Below are 21,852 nucleotides of genomic sequence, written 5' to 3' on the forward strand. Positions count from 1 at the left end.
AGTATAAGTTAAAATTCAGTGAAACGAACTTGAGGTTTTTTACCCAATCAACATTCTCTGTTCGTTTGGTTGATAAGCAATAACAGAAAGTATTGTTCGTTGATTTGCTATGAGAGAAAAATACTGGTGAATGGCTGACAAATTCGGCTGATAAGCTCAGACGAACAGGATCGCAACATGAATCCCAATCGCAGAAAAAAAATAGAAGTTAGACAAGGAAAGAATGAGATTTGTTACCCAAAAAGCAAGATTGAGAGTGGGTTTTTCAAATTGTTAAAATGCTCTTAGCTGCACAGTACCAGTTTAAATTTGTACTATTTTGGATAAAAAACACACTTATATTTACCTCAACCCACTTGTATTGGACTAAATCGGGTTAAACTTAATTTAATTTCTATCTCAATCCACTTTAACATAGATACATTGAGATGTATACAAATGCATCCTAACAAGTGTAACATAATTAGGGTCCTCTTGAAAACAGCCAATGCACAAACATCCTCTAAAAATTAGCTGATGCATGAAAATGAGCTAACGCAAAGGAGTATGAAATTTCACATAGATGGCAGCGAGAGGATATTGCTACTGCCACGTGCCACCCGAAGAAATTGGCCACATATATAAGAGCATCGCAATTTCGCGAGAAATTTTACGCATGAGTGTGGCTCCAACGACCAACGATACATAATAATAAGTTGGTTCCGCATAGATTTGAAGAGAATGCAACCATCGACCTCCACAAGTCGAGAGTGAGATTTTTTACCCAAAAAGCAAGATCGAGAGTGGGGTTTTCAAACTGTTAAAATGCTCTTAGGTGCACAGTATCAGTTTAAATCTGCACTGTTTTGCACAAAAAACACACTCATATTTACCTCAACCCACTTGTATTGGACTAAGTCGGGGTGAAACTTAGTTCATTTTCTATCTCAATCCACTTTAACATACATGCATTGAGATGTATACAAATACATCCTAACAAGCCTAACATAATTAGCGTCCTCTTGAAAAATAGCCGATGCACAAACATCCTCTAAAGAATAGCCAATGCATGAAAATCAGCTAACGCAAAGGAGACTGAAATTTCACACAGATGGCAGCGAGAAGATATTGCTCCTGCCACGTGCCACCCGAAGAAATTGGCCACATATATAAGAGCATAAAAAATTTACGCATAAGGTTTTGTTTGGATGTTGTTAAATTCACTTCAATACATGTGTGTTGGTATAGATTGAGATAGAATTTAGTTTAAATTCCACTCCAATCCACCTCAATACATGTGGATTCTCAATATATGTGGATTGATGTGAATCCGACTACATCCAAACAAGGCCTAAGTGTGGCTCCAACAACCGCCACAACGATACACAATAAGTCATTCCACATAGATAGATCGAAGGAAAGAACGCAAACATTGACCTCAAAGGTCCAGGCAAAGCGGCACTTCATGAGAGTCGAGGACACACAGGGGATAGGAATCTCACAACAGGTGGATTGGATATGAGATGCTTCTTTCTTGCATAGGGTGAAGTACAAAGTACAAACCATGGTACAGAGTCCAGCAAACAGTCAAACCATGCGAGTCACCTACATCTACTTTAATATACAGATACTTGTGCTCGGAGTCTAGTTTGCCGTACTCGTGGTAGCCTGTATGAAAATGTTACTAGCAACCAGTAGAAAGGTTACACAAAGGGCTCGTAGCAGCTTCAACTTCTGCTTGGTCCGGTTCTGTCCCCAAGGATCATCTGCGGGTCGAGGGTTGACAGAATTTGGGGCATTGACATACCACCAGATACAACAATTTCTGCAGGCCATGCGAGCAAATATGTTAAAGTCTCTCTCTGCAGGAGTAGCCATCCTTATTTCTTGAAGCAAAAGAATATCAAACGGTGCTGAAATGGCAGAGTAAGAATTTACCGATGCCTTCACGCACAGAAAGATTTGGCCTTATGACATCCTTTGAATTCACCATGAAGATATCACCAATGTAAAGATGGTTCGTTGGCACATAGACACAGTAAAGATCTTCTTGACCAGAATAACTCTGCAAAATAATAACAGGATTGATGCACAGAGACAAAACCATGTGCTAACATCAGAAATGACATTAGTACAGCCAAAAAGTGCATGTCATCAATATAATTCTTAGTACAGCCAAAAAATGCATGTCATCATTATAGTTCTTGGTACAGCCAAAAAATTCAATATAATTCTTCTCATGCAGCAACTGAAACAGTGAGATTATCTCACTTTACCCACATCCACATGTCATGACAGTAAAGTCTCAACCATACAAGAAATCAAGCTTAGTTTGAATTGCTCAGTAGCATAACAAAAGCAAAAGCATAAAACAAACAGCATTAGAATGAAAAGCTAAAGGAGCCTCATTTGGAGCAAACCTGGAGGGATACTGACGATGTAATGAAACCAAACGCATATTCTCCAACACGAGGATGCCTTATGATGACCACTTCCTTGAATGCCTGTTTGTTCTGATCTGTAAAAAGCAACCAGAATTTATTCAGCACCTCAGCAAATTCGACTGACCAGTTTGATGATTGATATTACCTGGTGATATTGCAGCACTAATTTGCTTCGATGCATTGTAGATATGACGAACAAGAGGCATGCGCTTAATAATCCACTCGCCAAGGCTAAGGACAGATGCTCCAACCCAAGATGACATAAAGACTCCAATCAAAAATATGAAAGTAACAGATGTGATGAAGCCAAGACCTGCAGAATCATCAGAGTGCAAACTGAAAACTTGACCTGGATAAGCAATACAATGTTCTTCTCACTGATCACAAGCTATCAGTATCATATAACAATAATTTTGCCTAAATGGCCTGCATGCTAACTTTTCCAGATTTCTGAAAGAACTGATAATCTAATCCCATGGTGCATACTGAACAAAATGAAGAATTAAAGTGGTCCCTTTTTCAGAATGAAAGGAATTCATTACAATATTACATAATTCTCCCTCTGCTCCAAGTTATAGTTCACTTTACTTTTGTCCTAAGTCAAACTTTTCTAATTTTGACCAAGTTTGTAGGAAAAACATAGTAACATCTACGAGTTCAACGTATGCATTATCAAAACATATTTCATGGAGAATTCAATATCGTAGATGTTGGTAGTTTTTTTGTATGAACTTGTCAAAGTTGAAGAAGTTTGACTTAGGACAAAGCTAAAGTGAACTATAACTTTGAATGAAGGGAGTATCAATTTTTCTAGATTCTGATATTTCAATACAAAAATAAGTTAATTCACATACCGAATATGTTGATTCCCAGTTGAGCATAGATTGGAGAGAAGAATCCATCAACAAAATGGATGAACCACCAGGTGATGTAGAATGTTATTGCTATGGGGAAGAGAATTACACTGGAGAATACCGGCAAATAAAATCATAACAGAAAAAAACATCTTAGTATATGTGGCAGGCACATGGAAAGATAAATTCAAGTAGCATCATTGCAAATTGCATAGAAATGATGCATGTAAAGTCACAGTTATCTCTTATCATGGTTCATATACATCCCAGAGTATCACTTCAGGAATGAGGAGAAACAACAGTATTTTTCTAATGCTTAAACTAGAGGCTCGACATATGGGCGTGAAATTAACTGAATAAAAAGGACTTAAGGAAATTCCTTGTGATTAGAACTTTATGGTAATCCTACTGTTGGAACATTGTGGAGTATTTCTTCTAAAATCCAAATTCGTGTTCCATATGGCTGTATTTGAATGTTTGGGTTATCACAAAGGGGCTATCAGTCAAGTGGCAACATGTAAATCCTCCATTCCAACCATAAGCCCATGAACCTTCTGATATTTCTCAGGATTTATAGAAGGTTATCTTTTTATTATTATTATTATTACTGAAAGGAAAAGCACCAAGAACCAAATAAGCAAGCATCCTACTGTTCCTAGTAACTACAGTTAGATAACCCTGTTGATAGCATTGCATCACCTGCCTACATGACTTCCCAATGTGTAAAGGGGAATGGATGTTAGCACAACAACCATAGAGCACTGCACCAAGAAATTTGACTTTTTATTAAGTGGCTACTGGCTACTAAGCTGTGGACCATTGTACACAACGCCGACAACCAGGCTATACATGAAACCCATGGAAATAGAACCTAGAATTAGCTACTAGGAATTCCCCTATTACAGTTCCATTGCTAAATGCTAGACAGTAATCAAGAGGCGAGGAAAGATTAATTTCGCAAGACCCTTTACCATCCAGTCATGAACTTCTTTGAAGCCCAACTACGGACGACCTTATGGAAAGCCTGCATTTCAAGAAAAGAAAAGGGGGTCGGAATTAAAACACGAGCTGTTCTAGCTTGAACTCAGAACATGCTTTCTCAGTTTGAACAAGGCAAGTATCAGACAGGAAAAGCAAGACTGCAAGAGTAGGAGCAAGATAATGTGTTTCAGTTGCTGTCAAGTATTTGTCATTCCAAATTGCAGCTCAAAATGCTAAGCGCTCTAGGCGGTTTAGAGATTCCACTAGAAATTGAAAACCAAATAAATATTTTGAATATCATTTTGTTGAACTGGTAATATGAAGGTGTGCCAACGCAGAAATACAAGTGGGTCACAGTCTTCTCAGTTTTCTATTTTTAAGCAAATCAAATAATGAAATAAGCTACATCGAAGCTATGCACCATCCATTACTAATATCATTTGCCCAAATGGGACATTGAAGCATTTCCTAGTACATAAACTGCTCCTCGGTTCATGCCGTTAACAAACATCAGTGTCAAGAAGATTTAGCTGAATTTAAAACAACGAAAATAACATAAATCGTAAACTAACCGAACAGACCCTTGAATAAAAGGGGGGCAAGAGAAAAAACAAACAACTATGCAATCGAGTAGGGAGGCGGGGTCAGGGCCTCAGGGGGGCGGGAGCGGGGGCGTACCTCGCGGCCAGAGGAGGAGAGCGCGGCGGAGGCGGAGGAGGCCCTGTCGCCGTCCTCGACACCGTCGCCGGGCGCCGAGCCGCCGCCGGAGACCGGGATGAGGAGCTCCCGGTCCCGGTCGCGCCCGCCCATCGGGCTCAGGCTCAGCGGAGACTTGTTGTCTCCCATGGGGCTCGTCTGCCGTGGCGGCTCTCAGCCGCCGGTCACCCTTGCCGGCTCGGGTCGTCGCGATCGCTGCTGGGGGGAACGGAAGGGGATGCCGGCTCGGCACGGCCGCTGGGGCAAGAGACTTTTTCTATTTTTCGTTTTTTTCCTGGAGTCTTTTGAGAGTTTTGCCCCTCTTCTGTCCCGTTGGCACCTGTCGAGTCCCTCTTCGTCGCCCACCGCCCCGTCGTGGGATGGAGACGTGGGGCCCACATGTACGTGACAGTTAATGAGGTTGGTACGATCATGATGATCGCTTGATGATTAATCAGGTGATGAAGCAGAGTTTGATTTGATTGCTAACAAAAACATTTAGCTCCACTAAATTAACAAAAAGTGGCTGCCAGCAAGTTTGAAGACAAAATATTTAGTGCAAACCACATCTTTAATATAATCGTAAAAACTCTTAAGTATGGTTTCAATGTGGTTTTCATGAATTGTACTGAAGATGTGTTATGCACAAAATATTTTGCCAAGTTCGAATTCCCCAAATAGCACCAAGCTGATTTGAACACTGCACAACCAACGCTGTAGGGAGTCTCTATGCATCTCGTTGGAGAGAATCGTCTAGTCCTTGCAAGCAACTTGGATGAAAATGACCTCCCTCAAAATTTATTATTTATGGCAACATTTCTTTACTTTAAAACAATTCTAAATAGTACAGCCAGCATGACACTGACATGGTGGAGGCACCCTCGTCATCTCATGCTAGACATGATGTGGGCTTTTCCGTTGTGGAAATTTTCGGGTCAACCATAGCCGGAAATGAGGTAATCCATGGCAGGCTGCACCAAGGAAGCCACTTGCAACGTGCAAGTTCCAAGCTTCGAAACTCCCAGGACCAAGAAATTACGTGGAACCAGGCACAACATATGAACACACATCAATAATATTATTGGAATAATTATAGAGTCTAGCAGGCACATTGAAATTCTTCAAGCAAGGTGGGGAGAGGAGCTTCAATTTATTTCCCACTACCAGGCAAGTTACAAGGTTTGTACAAGTACACGGTGCGTACTTCATACATAGCGACAGCGTCAATGGTTGGACGACGTAGAAATACAGAATGTGAAGGTTCCTCCATGCTTCCACAGAAACCCTGCAGAAAGAAAACAAGAACAGAATGGGGTTGTAAGTTTGTAGCAATTCCAAACAGCTGCTTATTTCATCACAAAAGAAGGAATATGAACAAAGTAACATCTTAGAAAGCATAGCATACACATATCGAGTTTCCGCAGCACTTGTTGTTCCAACATGACTTATGAATCTATTAAGTGATGATTAAAAGATCATAAAAGCAAGCAAGAAAGAGGATTCTCAATCATACAATTGTGGATCTAAATAAATGATTATTAAAAGGTCATAAAAACATACAAGAAAGTGGATTATCAATCGTAAAATGATGCTATGTAAGATAATCTATGTATTGGCACAAACTGCAAACTAGTTATAGGAGACAATGATCGGGAAGGCATTTTTGAAACCAAATTACCAAATAAACAAGCTAACCACCCGTGATGTGAGTGGTAAACCCATGAAGGTGATTTTGGTGGTACGAATAGAATGATTCTGAAAGTGATGGTATTTGGGCACCATACTGTGCTGAAAATGGAGACCTCTGGGCTCAGTCAGACTGCTTAAAGGCCAGTACGGCACCAGTCTTTCTTATACTGTAGTCTCAAAAAGCATGAGACCTGGCCTAAGACCCGGCCTTACACAATAGAAAATTGCAACAAAGGAAGCTGACACAGTGAGAGAGAGCGTGTTAGGACTGTAATCCTTGATGATGCTATCAGTGCCATGAATTTTTCGAATACCTTGCCAGTGACATGTATGAGAAAGAAAAGTTAGAATTTATGTTTATTTTAACCAATATATATGGTCCTGTCTTATAGTCCATCTAGACCTTATACAGTTACACATAACAATAAATTGATCTTAGACACTTCACCCGTTCTTAAGGTCTATGGTGACCTTATACATTACTGATGCCCTATTGTGTAGGAGCTCTAGGTTGGTGGCATAGATGTGAATTCCCCTAAAAAAAATCGATAAATCAGATAATGCAAGTATGAAAGACTTAGTATCATGTTGGGTCATAATATATTAATTCATATGTTAAACTACTCAATAGACAAACGTTTTGTACTTTTGTGTAAAAATTGAAAATTGTAGCTAAGACCATGATTACAGGGCAAGATCTGTATTTCTTTTAAACTTTTTATTGTCAAAACAGTAGTTAGTACTAGCTATACTCACCTTCAAATGAACTTAATAGCTGTCTATTTGAATTGACATTGGATTAACTTTGTATAAAACCACAAATAGAGTTATCTGATTCACATCAGATGGACTAGCAAGTAGCAACATCTGGCTCCAGATGAATCCCAATGAACTAGCTTCTCTCAAAGACCAGAGCTATACTCAAATTAGATAGATTTTTTATCTGAGGTATGGTGAAACTAAAATACTGAATAGGTTAGGTACATCATAAATGACAATTACATAATTAACCAAAACTAGCAGAAATAAACTGAATTCTTTTCAAGAAATGCAAAAGTGACGAGAACATCTACACAGTGATGCAAATTACAGATTTGCAGGTAACCTTCAAATCAAATTCACAATAGAGAACATGAAGGTCTGATGGACCAATAATTCACAATCGTGACAAAAATATATGATTGAATCATGATTGGCAAGCATGATATTCAAAATACTAATAAGTTAGTTATACACCTATACTACTTGCTCTTTAGGTTATTATATCACAGCAGTAGTTATCCAAACTTGTGGGTCTTTCTTGAGGAATTGTTCTCATAAGAACTACGAGTCCAGAAGCCAAAAAAAATGATAGATGACATGGTAGCTCAAAGCTTTGTTAGACTCATGCTCCCAGCTTGAACTAAATCCTCATAAAATCAGTTGCATATAAAAACAATACAAAGATCTCATGGAATCAAATAGAAAAGCACAAACAATTTGAAAATTGTAGCAAGTACCATGACACGGAGATGGAGAAGGAAAGGCCAAATCCTCATTTTCAGTTATCTACTGTTGTTATTACTAAAACAATAACCCTGAAGGTCTGAACCCTTAGATTGATCTTATTGTTGGGTTTATTCTTCTCGAAGGTTGCATTCAGTTATTAATGTCCTTGCAGTGTAACTATGTAAATGTAACTACTCCTCTATCTCACATTCTCACCCCTAGCTCTGCCACTGTTTATTTCACCCCGAAATCGCCTTGGATAAAGATGAACCTCAACTGAACTTGATCACAATTGCAGCTGAAACTAAGCATATTCTTACTACAAGCCAACAATACCAGCCAAATTATTTGATTCTGATTTGATATGGGATTATGGGTACAGGCTACAGCACAGTCAAACTATCAGTAAAACCAGCACAGATGAAACCTTATGATTTCTCACCAGCAAGAGAGGCACTCCAAGGAGACAGCATCTGCGCGAAGAGAAGACTGACCTCTCTCGAATCACGACATCAGAGCTTGGAAGCGAAGTGCTTCCGCTTCTCCTCATCGCTCTCCTCGACAATTCCAACAGACCTGCAGGCCTCAGGGTACATGGACATCCTTATGGACGCGTAGACGCCCCCATCCCACTTCCTGGCCGCGAGCTGCTCGGCAAACTTGAAGGCCTCGGCCGCCGTCTCGTCCGCAGAAGGGTAGACGGCATCCACGATGCCCATCTCCTTGCCCTCGGCGGCCCTGACCTTCTTGCCCCTCAGCGCGACGTCACGGAGCGCGTTGGCGGAGGTGATCTTGGCGCGGAGCACGGCCACGAAGTAGGGCGGGAGCGGGAGGCCGATGTCGACCTCGCTCATGTAGAGCACCCCGCGGTCGCCGCGCATGATGCGGTAGTCGTGGCAGAGCGCGAGGAGGCACCCGCCCGCGGAGGCGTGGCCCGTGACGGCGGCGACGGTGGGCATGGGCAGCGCGAGGAGGTCGGCGGCGAGCAGGCGGAGCGCGGCGACGAGCTCGCCGAGGCGCGCGCGGGAAGTGCCCGCCCACCCGATGTCGAGGCCGTTGGAGAAGAAGCGGCCCTCGCCGACGGTCACGAGCGCGCACCCGGGCCCCGCCTTGGCCGCGCCCTCCGCGGCGGAGGCGACGGCGGAGCGGAGCGAGGAGATGAGGGCGTGGCCCAGCCGGTGCTCGCCGTCGCCGGTGAGGGTGAGGACGAATACGCGGCCGCGCTGCTCCAGGGTGCACATCGTGCCGGCGGATGGGGATTGGGGGCGGCCCTCGCGGTAGGTGCGGAGCGTGGGAAGGCGTGTGTGGTCTTCGGCTCTTCGCTCCTCAGCAGCAGAGCAGGAGCGCTCGATTTTTTGGCCGGCCCGCGGCCAAACCGATGAACTGCGGATGAAACTTGTAGGAAGGCAACGCCTCACCTCGCCTATGTCACACGGGCAGAAATCCTTTGTCGTAGTGGGCAGCAGACGTACGCTTCAACGACGCTGAGATTATTCAATTTGCTAAACGGATTGGAGCTTCTGACTCGGGATTAAGCTGAAATGGGGTGACGGAAGAGGCAAGAGTTTGCCACGATGGTGCCACAACGTTTTGACACAAACGTTTGGGGCTTTGGAGTTGGTGCGATGGCCGATGGGAACAAGTGATAGCAATTAACCTCGGTCCAGATCACAGCATCCTGCTAGCGGCTGTCAATAGCTAGGTTGATAATTTCAGCAGATAGTCGCGGGTCCAGATTAGGCCCTGTTTAGTTCCCTATCCAAAAAATTTTCATCCATCCCATCGAATTTTTGGACACATGCATTGAACATTAAATGTAGATAAAAAATAAACTAATTACACAGTTTAGTTGAGAATCGCGAGACGAATCTTTTAAGCCTAGTTACTCCATGATTAGCCTTAAGTGCTACAGTAACCCACATATGCTAATGACAGATTAGTTATGCTTAATAAATTTGTCTTGCAGTTTCCTGACGAGCTATGCAATTTGTTTTTTTATTAGTTTCTAAAAACCCTTCCGATATCCTTCCGACACATCCGATGTGACACCCAAAAAATTTTCGTTCCCAATCTAAACAGGCCCTTACTGAACATGTTGATGTCCATAAGTCCATTCCTTCTCATGTGTTACTACGCACTATGCCACTATCTTTATAACATAGCACAGGTAATACTTTTCAGCAGATAAACGTGAGTCCAGATTCCCACACACATGCTGCTGCGTTCCTTCTTGTATGTCTTCCAAGGCCTTGTTTAGTTCCCAGAAAATTTTGCAAAATTTTTCAGATTCTCCGTCACATCGAATCGTTAGACACATGCATGAAGTATTAAATATAGACAAAAATAAAAACTAATTACACAGTTTGGTCGAAATTGACGAGACGGATCTTTTAAGCCTAGTTAGTCCATGATTGGACAATATTTGTCAAATACAAACGAAAAGGCTACAGTATCGATTTTGCAAAATATTTTGGAACTAAACAAGGCCCAAGTTCCAACGAGTGCTAAAATGAACAGGTAGACTGTCTTCCGGCAAGTGATAAATGAGTCTCCATGGCCCATTTTAATGCACTATTTCTATAACAAATCTGCTGACAAAGCATCAATGAAACGAACAATGAAACAACCTCCACAATGCATAAGTTTCATCTTGACGTTTCCTAGGCTGGATAAAGCATTTAATTTCTGCAAAATAATTGCATCACATGCAAAATGGTGAAACCATTTAGTCTTCAGTGGGAATTTCATCCCGTTTCACCGCGTGGAAAACAACGTCCGTGATGTTTCACCACTTCCTTCTCTTTCCTCTTCGTTTTATGTAAAAAAGTGCAGTTTTGCTGACATAACGCTCTAATAAATGTGCATAACATCTTGGTGAAACTCCCACTGAGATTAGCCTTACAGACTTTCTAAGAAACAAGTGCATGAGTCCAGGTTTCCATAAACATGCGTCCAGGTTCCATACACGTGTTCAGCATGGAGCAGTGCTTAACTTACAAGTTAACAGCCATCGAAGTACAATTAATACAACCCGACTGTTCGAGTCATCAGTTGGATAAAAGCCTCCGTATTGAGATGGTTATACAAACACTTTCAATTTGCATAAACTGAATAGTTCAGAACTAGCGAAAGTGCACAAACTGGATGATTACACTAAAGTAGAAGGCATAAAAACTGCATAGTTCAGGTCTTCGACAGTTAAAAGTATACTGATTTTAAAAAGAACTCACAATAACACAGGAAATTAGTATAACATTTTTTGTTCACAACAAGTGAAATAGCATGTTAAACAACAGACCAACTGAACTGTATGTGATTTTCCATATCAAAAATATTGAGGTACAAAAAGGAACTAGTCTACTTCTGTGCAGCAGCATCTGTTAGCTTTGGAATCGTATCGACTTCGCCATGGGAAACACAAATATCAATTTTCGCAGGCAAGATCAAGGGTATGGTATCAACTGCAACTGCTCACATCATTACCAAGTCTCTCCATGCCCATACAATCAACTAATTTCTAGAAAACTTGAGTCACGCAGCATGCACACTTTCTGGCACAGCGAAGCATGCTCATGCAGGCAACTCGAGCTTAACATTGTTCTTCCAACTGCAATGATGGACATGGAAGTGGCAATACTGAGTAACAAAGGAATATGATTGTAGATGTTAATGATATGTGGCATTTCATAATAGCATGCAGTTTACCTTAAGAAATAATAGTAAAAGAAATCTGCATACAGAGCTGTCTGCACCAAACCAGCAAGCCAAGCTGAAATGGATAGACCATTAGTGGACAACAATTCTGATAAAACATGTGAGATAAAACCCTATACCATAAAAAAGTGACAACTTACGGATCCATCTGCTGTGATGACCCTCCGTGAAATAACGGTAAATCCAGTTTAGAATGTAAAATGCACGGTAGGCCCTGACAAAAGAAGTATCGATGTATGGTGTTACTGTAAAGACACAAAGTAGCTAGAGAACTGAAAAGTGAGAAGAGAATTTAATCTTCTAGAGAAATTGTTCTCGTCTCATGATGCAACTTTGATGTCATACTCCTATTTTGTCCACTCTAGAAAAGATATACTCCCTCTGTACCTAAATAAATCAGATCCTAGAGTTTCCTTCTTTTTTATGTTTGACCAAATTTAAATTAAAGACCACAAATATTTATTAAACCAAATAAGCACATTAATAAAAATATCTTATGGTGTATCTAATGATACTAATTTGGAGCTATAAATCTTTGTGTTTTTTCTATAATTTCAGTCAAACTTAGAAAAGTTTGCGGAATTGATTTATTCAGATACGGAGGTAGTACTAAACTGAAAATTAACCAAAAAGGCAATCCAAGTATAATTCAAAAATGATAATCAAATAAAAACATAGTTGCACATAGAGCATGCCTGAAATTAAGCTAGAAACCCAGGATTATAGGTTAAGTTTCTTTGGATTTTTGGACTCCAAGACTATAAGTACAACTTAAGATGCACTGATAATGGCATGGTTGTACAAACCAACACTATCTCTCCCTCTAAAATATAAACTCCAAATAACACGAGATGATCCATTACTATATTCCTATAGCATCAATCAGATATTAACTACACTATATGCAATTGTCAGAAATTCTTATATTGGTTTCTGCCACTTATTGAAGATATGCATATGCATATCTATAAAATGCTGGTATATTTCAAGACTACAGCATCGGACAGAGTTTAATGCCATAATTCTTTCATCTTTACTGGATAGCAGGCTTTGAATACAACAGATGTCTGAAAATTAGCAAATTGCTGACAAGGAGTAAAAACATACCCAAGGAAGAAAACATATTGTCCAGTTAAGTTATCCACATTTCTGCTTCTCTGGAGCAACACTAACTGTGGGAGAATGGCCACTGCCTCGAGATAGATTGAAAATGCCCAGCATATCTGCAAAGTAACAGTATTTTAGCCTTTTATGGGATACTCAGTCTCCATCAATGAATCTTTGGAACAATTAGTAACACTTCAGTGTACATGTAACTTGTAATATTTTGAGGATTCTGATATGTTATCATTTGACTTCTATTTTAGTAGCCAATGATCACAGCAACTATGATAAGGTAAGACAATTCAAACCAAACAGGCAATTACTAATAAAAGAAAGTATGTAAAAGCAATTGAACTGTACTAATAGATTTGCAGAAGTGTGAAAAGGCTCTGATCAAAGTACATGGGTGTGAACTGAGCAAACGTTTGTAAATTTGGGGAAAAAAATATAAGCGAACTTCGTAGAGTAAGATGCAGTTTTAGTTTTGCATCCCTTTTAAAACTGTACATTCTAGGCATTGCAATTGCCCTTCAGTGAACTAATCAAGTTTTCTATTGTAACATAGATACACCTACAACATGAATCTGAAAATTTGACCAATAGAAAATAACATCAACTAGTCATGTACACATACAATCTCCTGCTAATCATTATTCAACTATGAACAGATCACATTTGACCTAATGCAAGTAAGAAATCAAGTATGGCCCTATTTGATGGGTGATCAAACTGTCAATTAACTGGTGATGTGGATCCAATTTCATACTCAGTTAATTTGGCTTACCAAACTATCAGACAATCATACAATACAGCAGTCACATCACTAGTACAGTTTGTCAGACACGGAATACTAGCTTTTCCTCTTTTTTAAGAGACCACAAAATGTGTGTGTGTGGGTGGGTGGGGCAAGATAACAAATTTCCTCTTTTTTTAAGAGACCACAGCTTAAAATTTCATTACAGAACCGTAACACCATTATGATTCAACAATGCAATGAGTAAATCAGGACAGATCCGATAGGGTGAACACATCACCTCGCGGAAGGTGAATCGCTCGTGGAACATCAGCGCGAGCAGGAATGATGCGGCGACGAGCACCGCATGGCGGAAGGTATCCTGCTCCTTGTCGTACGTCCTCCGCACCTGCGGGTGGCGGCGCATGCACCACACGATCGCCGCCGAGCTGGTGATGAACACCACCTTCATCACCGAGTTGTAGAGCGAGACGTAGTCCGTGAAGAGGTCCAGGTACCTCGCGACGAACACCAACATGTACAGCTCCTGCGTCTTCCTCGACACCCCTGCGCGGCGGCGCCCAGATCTGTAAGCGGCAAGCCCCCCGCCCTAACGGGCGGTCGAAACCCTATCGCTACAACGGACGGCTTACCTGAGCAGGACTTGGTGGCGTAGATCTTGAGGAGGAGGACGAGGACCGAGAAGAGGTGGGTCATGTCCCCGAGGAACCGGAAGGCGTTCATGGCTGCGGCTCCGGCGGTGGCGGCGCCGGCGGCGCAGAGGCTAGGCCGTTAGGGTTTGGGGGTTTAGAACAGCAGCTCCAGATGCGCAGGGTAATGGCGGAGAGGATCAGAGGAGAGGTGGGCGGCAGGCCACCAGGACAGGAAGAAACGAGAAGGGAGGGGGCACCCTCGTGGGCCGGTGTGGACAGAGCCTGCACGGTGGGGACCACATGGCAGTGACCCAGGAACCAGTGCAGTTGGTGCACCAAGAGAGGTCCAGAGGGAGGTGCGCGAGCGACGCGTGGGCCTCGGTGCGGACTTGCCATGGGTCCCACGCGTCAGGTTACAGATGGCGAGGTGTGGCCTGTGGGCGCCGTGAAGGTGGGGCTACGTGGGATAGCGAGCAAGGTGACGTGGCCGGGCACCTCACCTGCGCGCTGACGTCACCTCGCCGGCTCTTTTCCCCCTCACATGCCGCTGATGCTTCGCGTCTCCTACTCGCTCCTGCTTCCACCTATTAATCAACCGCACTCTCTTCCCTCCCCGTTCCACCCGCCTCTCCCGCCGCGAGATCCGGCTCCGCTTCCAGAATCTTCTGGAACGGGCGTTCCATGAGCGTCTGATCGGCCGCCGCCATGGGCTGCGCTGGATCCACTCCCAAAGTCGATGGTATCTTCTTGACGCTTGCGTTCTCGATATGTTTGCTTTGGCTGCGAGCTGTTAGGTGCTAAGATCCGATTCGAGCCGTTCCAAGGCACTGTTAGTAGTAGGATTAATCGTCTACTCTTTTACTCTTCTCGGTTGTTGATGCAAGTGACGCTAAATCCCATCCCATAACTTTTGTTTAAGGCATCAATCAATTCACGAGTCAAAGAATTCAGTTGCTCAAGTGGTGATCAAAAGGAAATTTAGCAAGTTGTCTCTGATGGATGGCTGCGATGATTTTCACAAGTTACTGTTTTATCAAAATTGCCGCAAACTATTCATTTTTATTGATTTAATTGTTCAATTTTGGTAAGGCTCTCAGTATAGTGGAGTACTAGAGTGAGTACTAGTACAAACTCTTGCATCACCGAGTTAGTATCTGGTTAGTGGAGGGATAACATTATCATGTCTTAGAAAGGTGCCCAAGCGATGGCTATATTTTCTAGCAGGACAAAAGTTATTTTGTTTGTACCTAATAAAAAGCAAAGGTGAGATTTCAATGGCAGCGAAGTGACGGTTAATGCTCATCATAGAAGAACCTTTTTTATGGATCGAGCAAATTTGCATTTTTAGATAGCTAGTGCCTTATCTAGTTTAAAGCACTTTATTCAGTGATGCATTTCAGGAATGGCTTACAGAATGATACTCTTAACAAGTACTTCTACTCACTATTCGAATCTTGTATATTTTTTTTATTGTGCTTCCTAAACTTCAACAACAGAAATAGTGTGTTCAATTAATGGTAACTTTGATCACAGTCTACTTAAGATAATTTAGGGAACACTAGTTTTGCCTTCCCTTTTTCCTTCTTCGTGTTCTGCAAAGAGTCATCCATCCATAATCTTGCTTGTGAGTTGTGTAGAAAAAATGTGCTGTAAGTTGGTCTTGCCACCAAGAAAATTATTACATCCTTCAGTTACGAACAGTTACTGAATCCAGATTTATTCTGGACTACCTGTATATCCTAGCATGGTAGCACCATGGTATCTTTGATAACTCACTTTTGGAGGTTATTAGCAGTATTGTTTGGTAACTCTGTGCCTTTGGACATCCAATAAATGAACATTAAAAGATATTGTCATGAATACAGAGAACAGCAAGAAGTTGAAAAAGCCTAAGGCTTGGAAGCATACTCAACCAATTACACCAGCACAACTTAAACAGATGCGTGATGAATTCTGGGACACTGCTCCACACTATGGTGGCCAAAAAGGTATGTTTAACTGTTCATGCAAAGTTGAACAGAACTAGTTTTTGTGTTGGTGTGTGCTTCATGGTTTTATCCTCTCTCATTTTTCAATGTTTTCATGATAACTGGCTGGTGTTTGTTTTGACCCGCCCAATTATTATCCTTAAATTTAGGTAGTCTAGTTATTCTATTTAAACTTAAGTTTTCAACAAAAATAATGTTGAGCCCTTGCTTTAAATGGTACTGGCTTAAAATCAAACAAGAACCAGGTCTTACTGGGGAATATGGCTCGACTGCTTGGTTTGAATCTGGTTGCCTTTGTGGGTGAGTTTGGTTGCACACAAAATAGTAGGCTTGGAAAGTAGTCAAATTTTCTAAAGTTGTTGATACTGACCAAATTCACAAATGCAAACTTATTGTGTATTGTCTGCTTATACTCTCTTCATTCCAAAATATTAGTTGTTTTGGCTTTTTCTAGATTCATTGGTTATACTCTCTTCCTTCCAAAATATTTGATGTTACATTGGTTTTACAATGTATCTAGGCATAATGTATATCTAAGTGCATAGCAAAAGCTATGTATCTACAAAAGTCAAAACGTCTTATAATTTATAATAGAGATTAGTTTGGATTTTGGAAGCCATGGTTTCCAGTTTTAACTGTGAGACGTACTCGTACTACTTTAATTAGCATCACTATTGTAATGAGTTACTGTCTCGATGTGCAGAGATTTGGGATGCTCTAAGAGTTGCCGCAGAATCTGATTTAGCCCTTGCGCAAACCATAGTGGACAGTGCTGGAATCATCATTTCCAATCCTGACATGACGCTTTGCTACGACGAGAGAGGCGAGCATGACTTGTTCCCAATCTCATGATTTTTCTTCTCGAGTTGTTCAAGACCAGTATAGAAACTGAAAACTCTGTTGCAGGTGCCAAGTATGAACTGCCGAAGTATGTTTTGAGCGAGCCAACAAACTTGATCCGCGACGGGTGAATCTGGACCCCCACGAGCAGGGCCACGTAAATTATGTGAATGTTGATTTGGTCGCTGATTCTGGGCTGCAACTTTCAGTCTTTCAGAGATAATGAAGCTTCTTTCCGCGCTGTATAGTAATCTTATTGGACATGCTGTAGACCTGCCACTGAACTCGGTTATACAGGAGAGTGCCGACTATGGTGCATATACATATGTAATCATCAGTCCATCCTTTGCACGTGGAGAAAAACTACACATGTGCCTGTCTGCGAAATGTAAGTGTCATTTATGTGCAATTCGCATCGAAGTTGCTGTTGTCTTTTTTTCCCCCTTCCTTCGGGGGTGAAAAACCCTGGCAAGAACAACAGTAACAGGAAGCTGCCAAAGAGGGTAAAGCTGGCAGGATAAGATTAACATGAAGCTGCCAAAGAAACTAACTAATCATAGGGGTTTTTAGAATCAAATCCTGCCTCAAGTATGCTAGTGTCGGATCTGAGATCGGATCGGCCGAAATGACCTGGTAAATCTGAAGAACTGGAGGGCGAGAGACGACAGTGGCTTTGGACATGCTAGCTGCCCATTGCTGTTACGCTTTCTCTGCTTTCTAGAGCGGAGCTCCCGTGTTTTCCCGACGCCTGTGACATGCAGAAAAGGCCGTAGCAATCTCGATGCAGAGGAAATGAAAGTCGTGCGCGTGCCCAGCAAGTTATCACAAACTTGGGCTCTAATTACGTGACCAAATAGAGTAAACTGTACTGTACCGCGCGGTGGAAGCACAGCTGAACTCGTGTCTGAAAGATGCATCTGGTCAGCCCGGTGAAGGGAAATTATAGGGGGTAATCAATTGTTAGTAGTACTAGCAAACAACCGCCTAACAATAGCTCGGGCCGTACTCCGCAATGATCAGCCCATGGTAAGAGACAGTTGGGTGGAGTGAAATCCCTGCCTACACCGTACCTCCTTGCTGATAAGTGGAGTATAGTACGAGTACACGACTGTTACCGTGGTCCGTGCTGTGCACACATTCCAGGGTTGTGAAAGTTTTTTGAGCCAGCTTGAGGGTTGTGAAAGTCATTAGAGACTTTGAGTGAGCATTAAGAAACCAAAGTACTACTACCGTGCCAGTATAGAGTACTCTAGGGTCACAGTAATTAACAACATAGGCCTTGTTTAGTTCCTAAAAAATTTTGCAAAATTTTTCAGATTCTCCGTCACATCGAATCTTTAGACACATAAAGTATTAAATATAGACAAAAATAAAAACTAATTGTACAGTTTGATCGAAATTGACGAGACGAATCTTTTAAGCCTAGTTAGTCTATGATTGGACAATATTTGTCAAATACAAACGAAAAAGCTACAGTGTCGATTTTGCAAAATATTTTGAAACTAAACACCATAGTGGTACTCCGTAGTCTAACAAGGACGAGCAACCGTTAGCCCTCGTACCTGCGGCGCTGGTAGTGTGGCATCTACGCTTGGTGTACTCCCATGTGACAGCTGCAGTGCTGCACTGCATCTGCGTGCAGTGTCTCTGAGGTCGTAAGCCTGCGTGCAGGAGCAATGCATGGGAAGGCTTGCTGGTGATTTCAACAAAAAGTAACGACATGTGCATCAAACAACAAATACAGTAATTCTCCCGACACAGACCGCTTGTACAAGTCAAATTTCATCTTCTAACATTTGCTTTACCTTTTCGGTCCCAAAAGTCTCGTGAACAACAGGTGCTCTCTCTATCCTTTTGTCGGAGCAAGCTATCGCTGCTTCTACGAGTCATTCCTATCGTCTGCAAAATCACTATACGAGCTCATTTGTGGACATCCGAGGGAGACGTGGAAGCTGAGACTTTCATCGAGCGTGTAGTGTTGGGCGTTGCCTGAAGCGTGCTGGTCTGTCGGATAATAATTCGAATTCGAATCTAGATTAATTATAAACAGGGTTCTTTTTTTGCTAAGTATAAGTAGGTTTTTTAACAAAGACCAATCATCCATTAGGCTTTCTTAACTCTTAGGGCCTGTTTGGTATAGCTCACAATAGTTTCATGAGATGTTATGAACTGTTTTTTTTGCTAAACACTTAGTTGAGATGAAGGCCTTGTTTAGTTCACCCTGAAAACCAAAAAGTTTTCAAGATTCTCCGTCACATCGAATCTTGTGGCACATGCATGAAACATTAAATATAGACGAAAACAAAAACTAATTACACAGTTTAGCTGAAAATCACGAGACGAATCTTTTGATCCTAGTTAATCCATGATTGGATTATATTTGTCACAAACAAACGAAAGTGCTACAGTACCGAAAACTTTTCACTCTTCGGAACTAAACAAGGCCGAAGTTGAAAAAATGTAGCTTATTGTAGCTCTCTTCCTCATTTCTCTCTCACATCTATGCATGAAGTTGTTGGTGAATCTATTTTAGCAATTTTTTTTTCAAAACAGCTTAGCTTCACATAGAAAGTTGTTTATGAAACTATTTTTTTTAAAAAATAACTTTACTAGTAAAATTGAGCTGTGTACCAAACAAGCCTTTAGTTTTTGTTTTAACAACTACTAGGCCTTGTTTAGTTCCCAAAAACTTTGCAAAATTTTTCAGATTTCCCGTCACATCGAATCTTTAGACGTATGCATGGAGTATTAAATATAGATGAAAATAAAACTAATTGCACAGTTTGATCGGTATTGACGAGACGGATCTTTTAAGCCTAATTAATCTATAATTGAACAATATTTATTAAATACAAACGAAAATGCTACTATTTCTATTTTATAAAAAATTTTAAAAGTAAACAAGTCCTAGCTCTCCGTGAACTGAAAATTGAAACTTGAGGGAGGGAGTCTGGTAGAGCGTGGGGACGTCCCTCGTTGTCTGCGCCAGATTGACGTGCAGGAGCACCCTTTAGTTCCAAAAAATTTTGCAAAACAGATACTGTAGTAATTTCGTTTGTTTGTGAAAAATATTGTCCAATCATAGATTAACTAGGCTCAAAAGATCCGTCTCATCAATTCCGACCAAACTATGCAATTAGTTTTTATTTTCGTCTATATTTAATACTCCATGCATGCGTCTAAAGATTCGATGTGACGGAGAATCTGAAAAATTTTGCAAATTTTTTTAGAACTAAACAAGGCCGATTCTGTGTTCCTACCGTTTCGCTATCCTCTTGCAGAATTTCTTTTTCTGTGCAATTCCATGTGTGCCGTGCCAGCGGAGTAGGAGTGCTGGACGCAAATCACGCTGGGGCTACTGGCCGCCTGGGCTAGAGACCTACCGCAACCGCAATCGTCGGAGCCACGCCGCGTGGGTCTAGCGTTTCCCCCTCCCAATTCTAGCCGTTCCGCCCCTCGACACGTGGGCTGCGCCCCCTCCTCTCCTCGCTGGCGGCCGTCGCCATCTCTGGATTCAAGATGGCAATGGGGACCCGAAACCCGATTCCCCGCGGGGAATTCCTCCACTGGGGATCGGGGATGTGAGAGTTTTGCTCCCCACGGGAAGACTAATGGGGAAAATTCCATCCCCATCGGGTCTAGAGGGTTCGGGGATGTTCCTCTTATCCCCGTACCCGAAACCCGCATACCCGCCCCGCTAATAGACATAAATATATGTAACATGGATGAGGAGGCCCAAAACACTAGGTCCAACATCCAACCCAACAAGCAGAAAGTATATATTGCAATAGCTAACCCTAACGCCATTTCCTCAGGCAACCACACCACCCAATCGCTAGCTGCTCCCTTCCCACCCAGCCGCCAGCTGCTCTCACCCACCCCACGCTGCTCGCAACTTCACAAGCGATTCTCCAATCCAGCAGAAATAGAAAGCTAGCAACCAGCACCCCACGGCTGCTCCCATCCTTGTTGCCATTTAGATCCCCCATGGCTGCTCCCATCCAGCAAGTAGCACGGGCTGCAGTGCTGCACGGCCAGGCGGCTAGCGGCGAGGCCGCGAGGGAGTGACCATGCGAGGCCGTGACTACCAGAAGTGCCGAGTGTCGTCTGCGAGGCCGCGAGCGCGAGCGTGACGGCGCGAGGCCATGACCCCTGGGGCCCTGCGACTCGCTCGATCTATGTTGTGCGGCCATGGCGCCGTGCGGTTCCGAGGCACCGGCGGTGGTACAGGTCCTCTGCTTTCTCTTCGGGTACGGGGATCAACACCATTGGATTGGGATGTTGGGTGGCGGCTGCGATCGGACGGTTGCTGGGTGGCGACAGTTGCGCCGCCGGACGCGGAGAGCATACGGTGTCCGTCCGATTCCGACCGGTAGTCGGGTACGACGAAAATCTGCGGGCTGCAGGCCCCGCGTGCGAGACATGGAGTCGTCGTGCGGCTCGTACATGATACTGTGCGCGGCTGCTGTCCAAGCACAGTGATGGGGAACAGACAATTAATCATACAGTTAACGCTACTGGTTTTTCTCTCTGGTTGCAGCAATGGCGTGACCGTATATGGCATCGCAAGAGCATAGGACACGGCAGAGGCAAGTCAAGATGACACCGAGCGTAAGAATTAACAAAGTAAATGAAAATGAAGGCAAAAATGGATTGAGGAATTGGTCCCTGGAACTCTAGAAAAGGGAC

The 21,852-nt window shown here is 42.5% G+C and overlaps 4 protein-coding genes across 5 annotated transcripts; 1 reads left to right on the forward strand and 3 right to left on the reverse strand.

Annotated features, from left to right (window-relative positions):
- Positions 1,470–5,275, reverse strand: LOC8068965 (protein LIKE COV 1). The gene is made up of 7 exons (XM_002441379.2): positions 4,937–5,275; positions 4,249–4,301; positions 3,278–3,387; positions 2,569–2,736; positions 2,400–2,497; positions 1,918–2,044; positions 1,470–1,804 (listed from the first exon to the last, which is right to left on the reverse strand). Exons 1-7 carry the CDS (start codon positions 5,102–5,104, stop codon positions 1,707–1,709), a joined length of 822 nt encoding a protein of 273 aa, XP_002441424.1. The 5' UTR covers positions 5,105–5,275; the 3' UTR covers positions 1,470–1,706.
- Positions 6,012–9,729, reverse strand: LOC8068966 (enoyl-CoA delta isomerase 2, peroxisomal). Of its 2 annotated transcripts, none has more exons than XR_002447515.1 (2): positions 8,574–9,729; positions 6,012–6,239 (listed from the first exon to the last, which is right to left on the reverse strand). XR_002447515.1 is itself a non-coding variant. In XM_002441380.2 (2 exons), the coding sequence occupies exon 1, from the start codon at positions 9,370–9,372 to the stop codon at positions 8,644–8,646; it is 729 nt and encodes a 242-aa protein (XP_002441425.1). In that variant the 5' UTR covers positions 9,373–9,710; the 3' UTR covers positions 6,012–6,239; positions 8,626–8,643. The 2 variants fall into 2 exon arrangements, 1 of the variants encoding a protein (XP_002441425.1); XM_002441380.2 differs by having other exon boundaries at positions 8,626–9,710.
- LOC8068967 (ER lumen protein-retaining receptor A) lies at positions 11,280–14,597 on the reverse strand. Its single transcript, XM_002441381.2, has 6 exons — positions 14,336–14,597; positions 13,984–14,249; positions 12,953–13,068; positions 11,986–12,059; positions 11,837–11,900; positions 11,280–11,738 (listed from the first exon to the last, which is right to left on the reverse strand). The coding sequence occupies exons 1-6, from the start codon at positions 14,424–14,426 to the stop codon at positions 11,702–11,704; spliced, it is 648 nt and encodes a 215-aa protein (XP_002441426.1). The 5' UTR covers positions 14,427–14,597; the 3' UTR covers positions 11,280–11,701.
- On the forward strand, positions 14,722–17,597 carry LOC8068968 (ubiquitin domain-containing protein 2). Its single transcript, XM_002440073.2, has 4 exons — positions 14,722–15,074; positions 16,201–16,323; positions 17,027–17,146; positions 17,230–17,597. The coding sequence occupies exons 1-4, from the start codon at positions 15,041–15,043 to the stop codon at positions 17,292–17,294; spliced, it is 342 nt and encodes a 113-aa protein (XP_002440118.2). The 5' UTR covers positions 14,722–15,040; the 3' UTR covers positions 17,295–17,597.

Source organism: Sorghum bicolor, chromosome 9 (assembly GCF_000003195.3).
Source record: "Sorghum bicolor cultivar BTx623 chromosome 9, Sorghum_bicolor_NCBIv3, whole genome shotgun sequence".
Classification (NCBI taxonomy): domain Eukaryota; kingdom Viridiplantae; phylum Streptophyta; class Magnoliopsida; order Poales; family Poaceae; genus Sorghum; species Sorghum bicolor.

Excerpts from the sequence above, each read along its gene's own strand:
- LOC8068965 (XM_002441379.2), bottom strand. The coding sequence starts at position 5,104 with ATGGGAGACAACAAGTCTCCGCTGAGCCTGAGCCCGATGGGCGGGCGC. Across the intron at positions 4,302-4,936 it reads TCTCCTCCTCTGGCCGCGAG|GCTTTCCATAAGGTCGTCCG; the intron begins GTACGCCCCCGC and ends CTTGAAATGCAG. Across the intron at positions 1,805-1,917 it reads TTCTGTGCGTGAAGGCATCG|AAATTGTTGTATCTGGTGGT; the intron begins GTAAATTCTTAC and ends CATGGCCTGCAG.
- LOC8068966 (XM_002441380.2), bottom strand. The coding sequence starts at position 9,372 with ATGTGCACCCTGGAGCAGCGCGGCCGCGTATTCGTCCTCACCCTCACC.
- LOC8068967 (XM_002441381.2), bottom strand. The coding sequence starts at position 14,426 with ATGAACGCCTTCCGGTTCCTCGGGGACATGACCCACCTCTTCTCGGTC. Across the intron at positions 14,250-14,335 it reads CGCCACCAAGTCCTGCTCAG|GGGTGTCGAGGAAGACGCAG; the intron begins GTAAGCCGTCCG and ends GCCGCCGCGCAG. Across the intron at positions 12,060-12,952 it reads CAATATGTTTTCTTCCTTGG|GGCCTACCGTGCATTTTACA; the intron begins GTATGTTTTTAC and ends TTCTTTTGTCAG.
- LOC8068968 (XM_002440073.2), top strand. The coding sequence starts at position 15,041 with ATGGGCTGCGCTGGATCCACTCCCAAAGTCGATG. Across the intron at positions 16,324-17,026 it reads ACACTATGGTGGCCAAAAAG|AGATTTGGGATGCTCTAAGA; the intron begins GTATGTTTAACT and ends CTCGATGTGCAG. Across the intron at positions 17,147-17,229 it reads GCTTTGCTACGACGAGAGAG|GTGCCAAGTATGAACTGCCG; the intron begins GCGAGCATGACT and ends ACTCTGTTGCAG.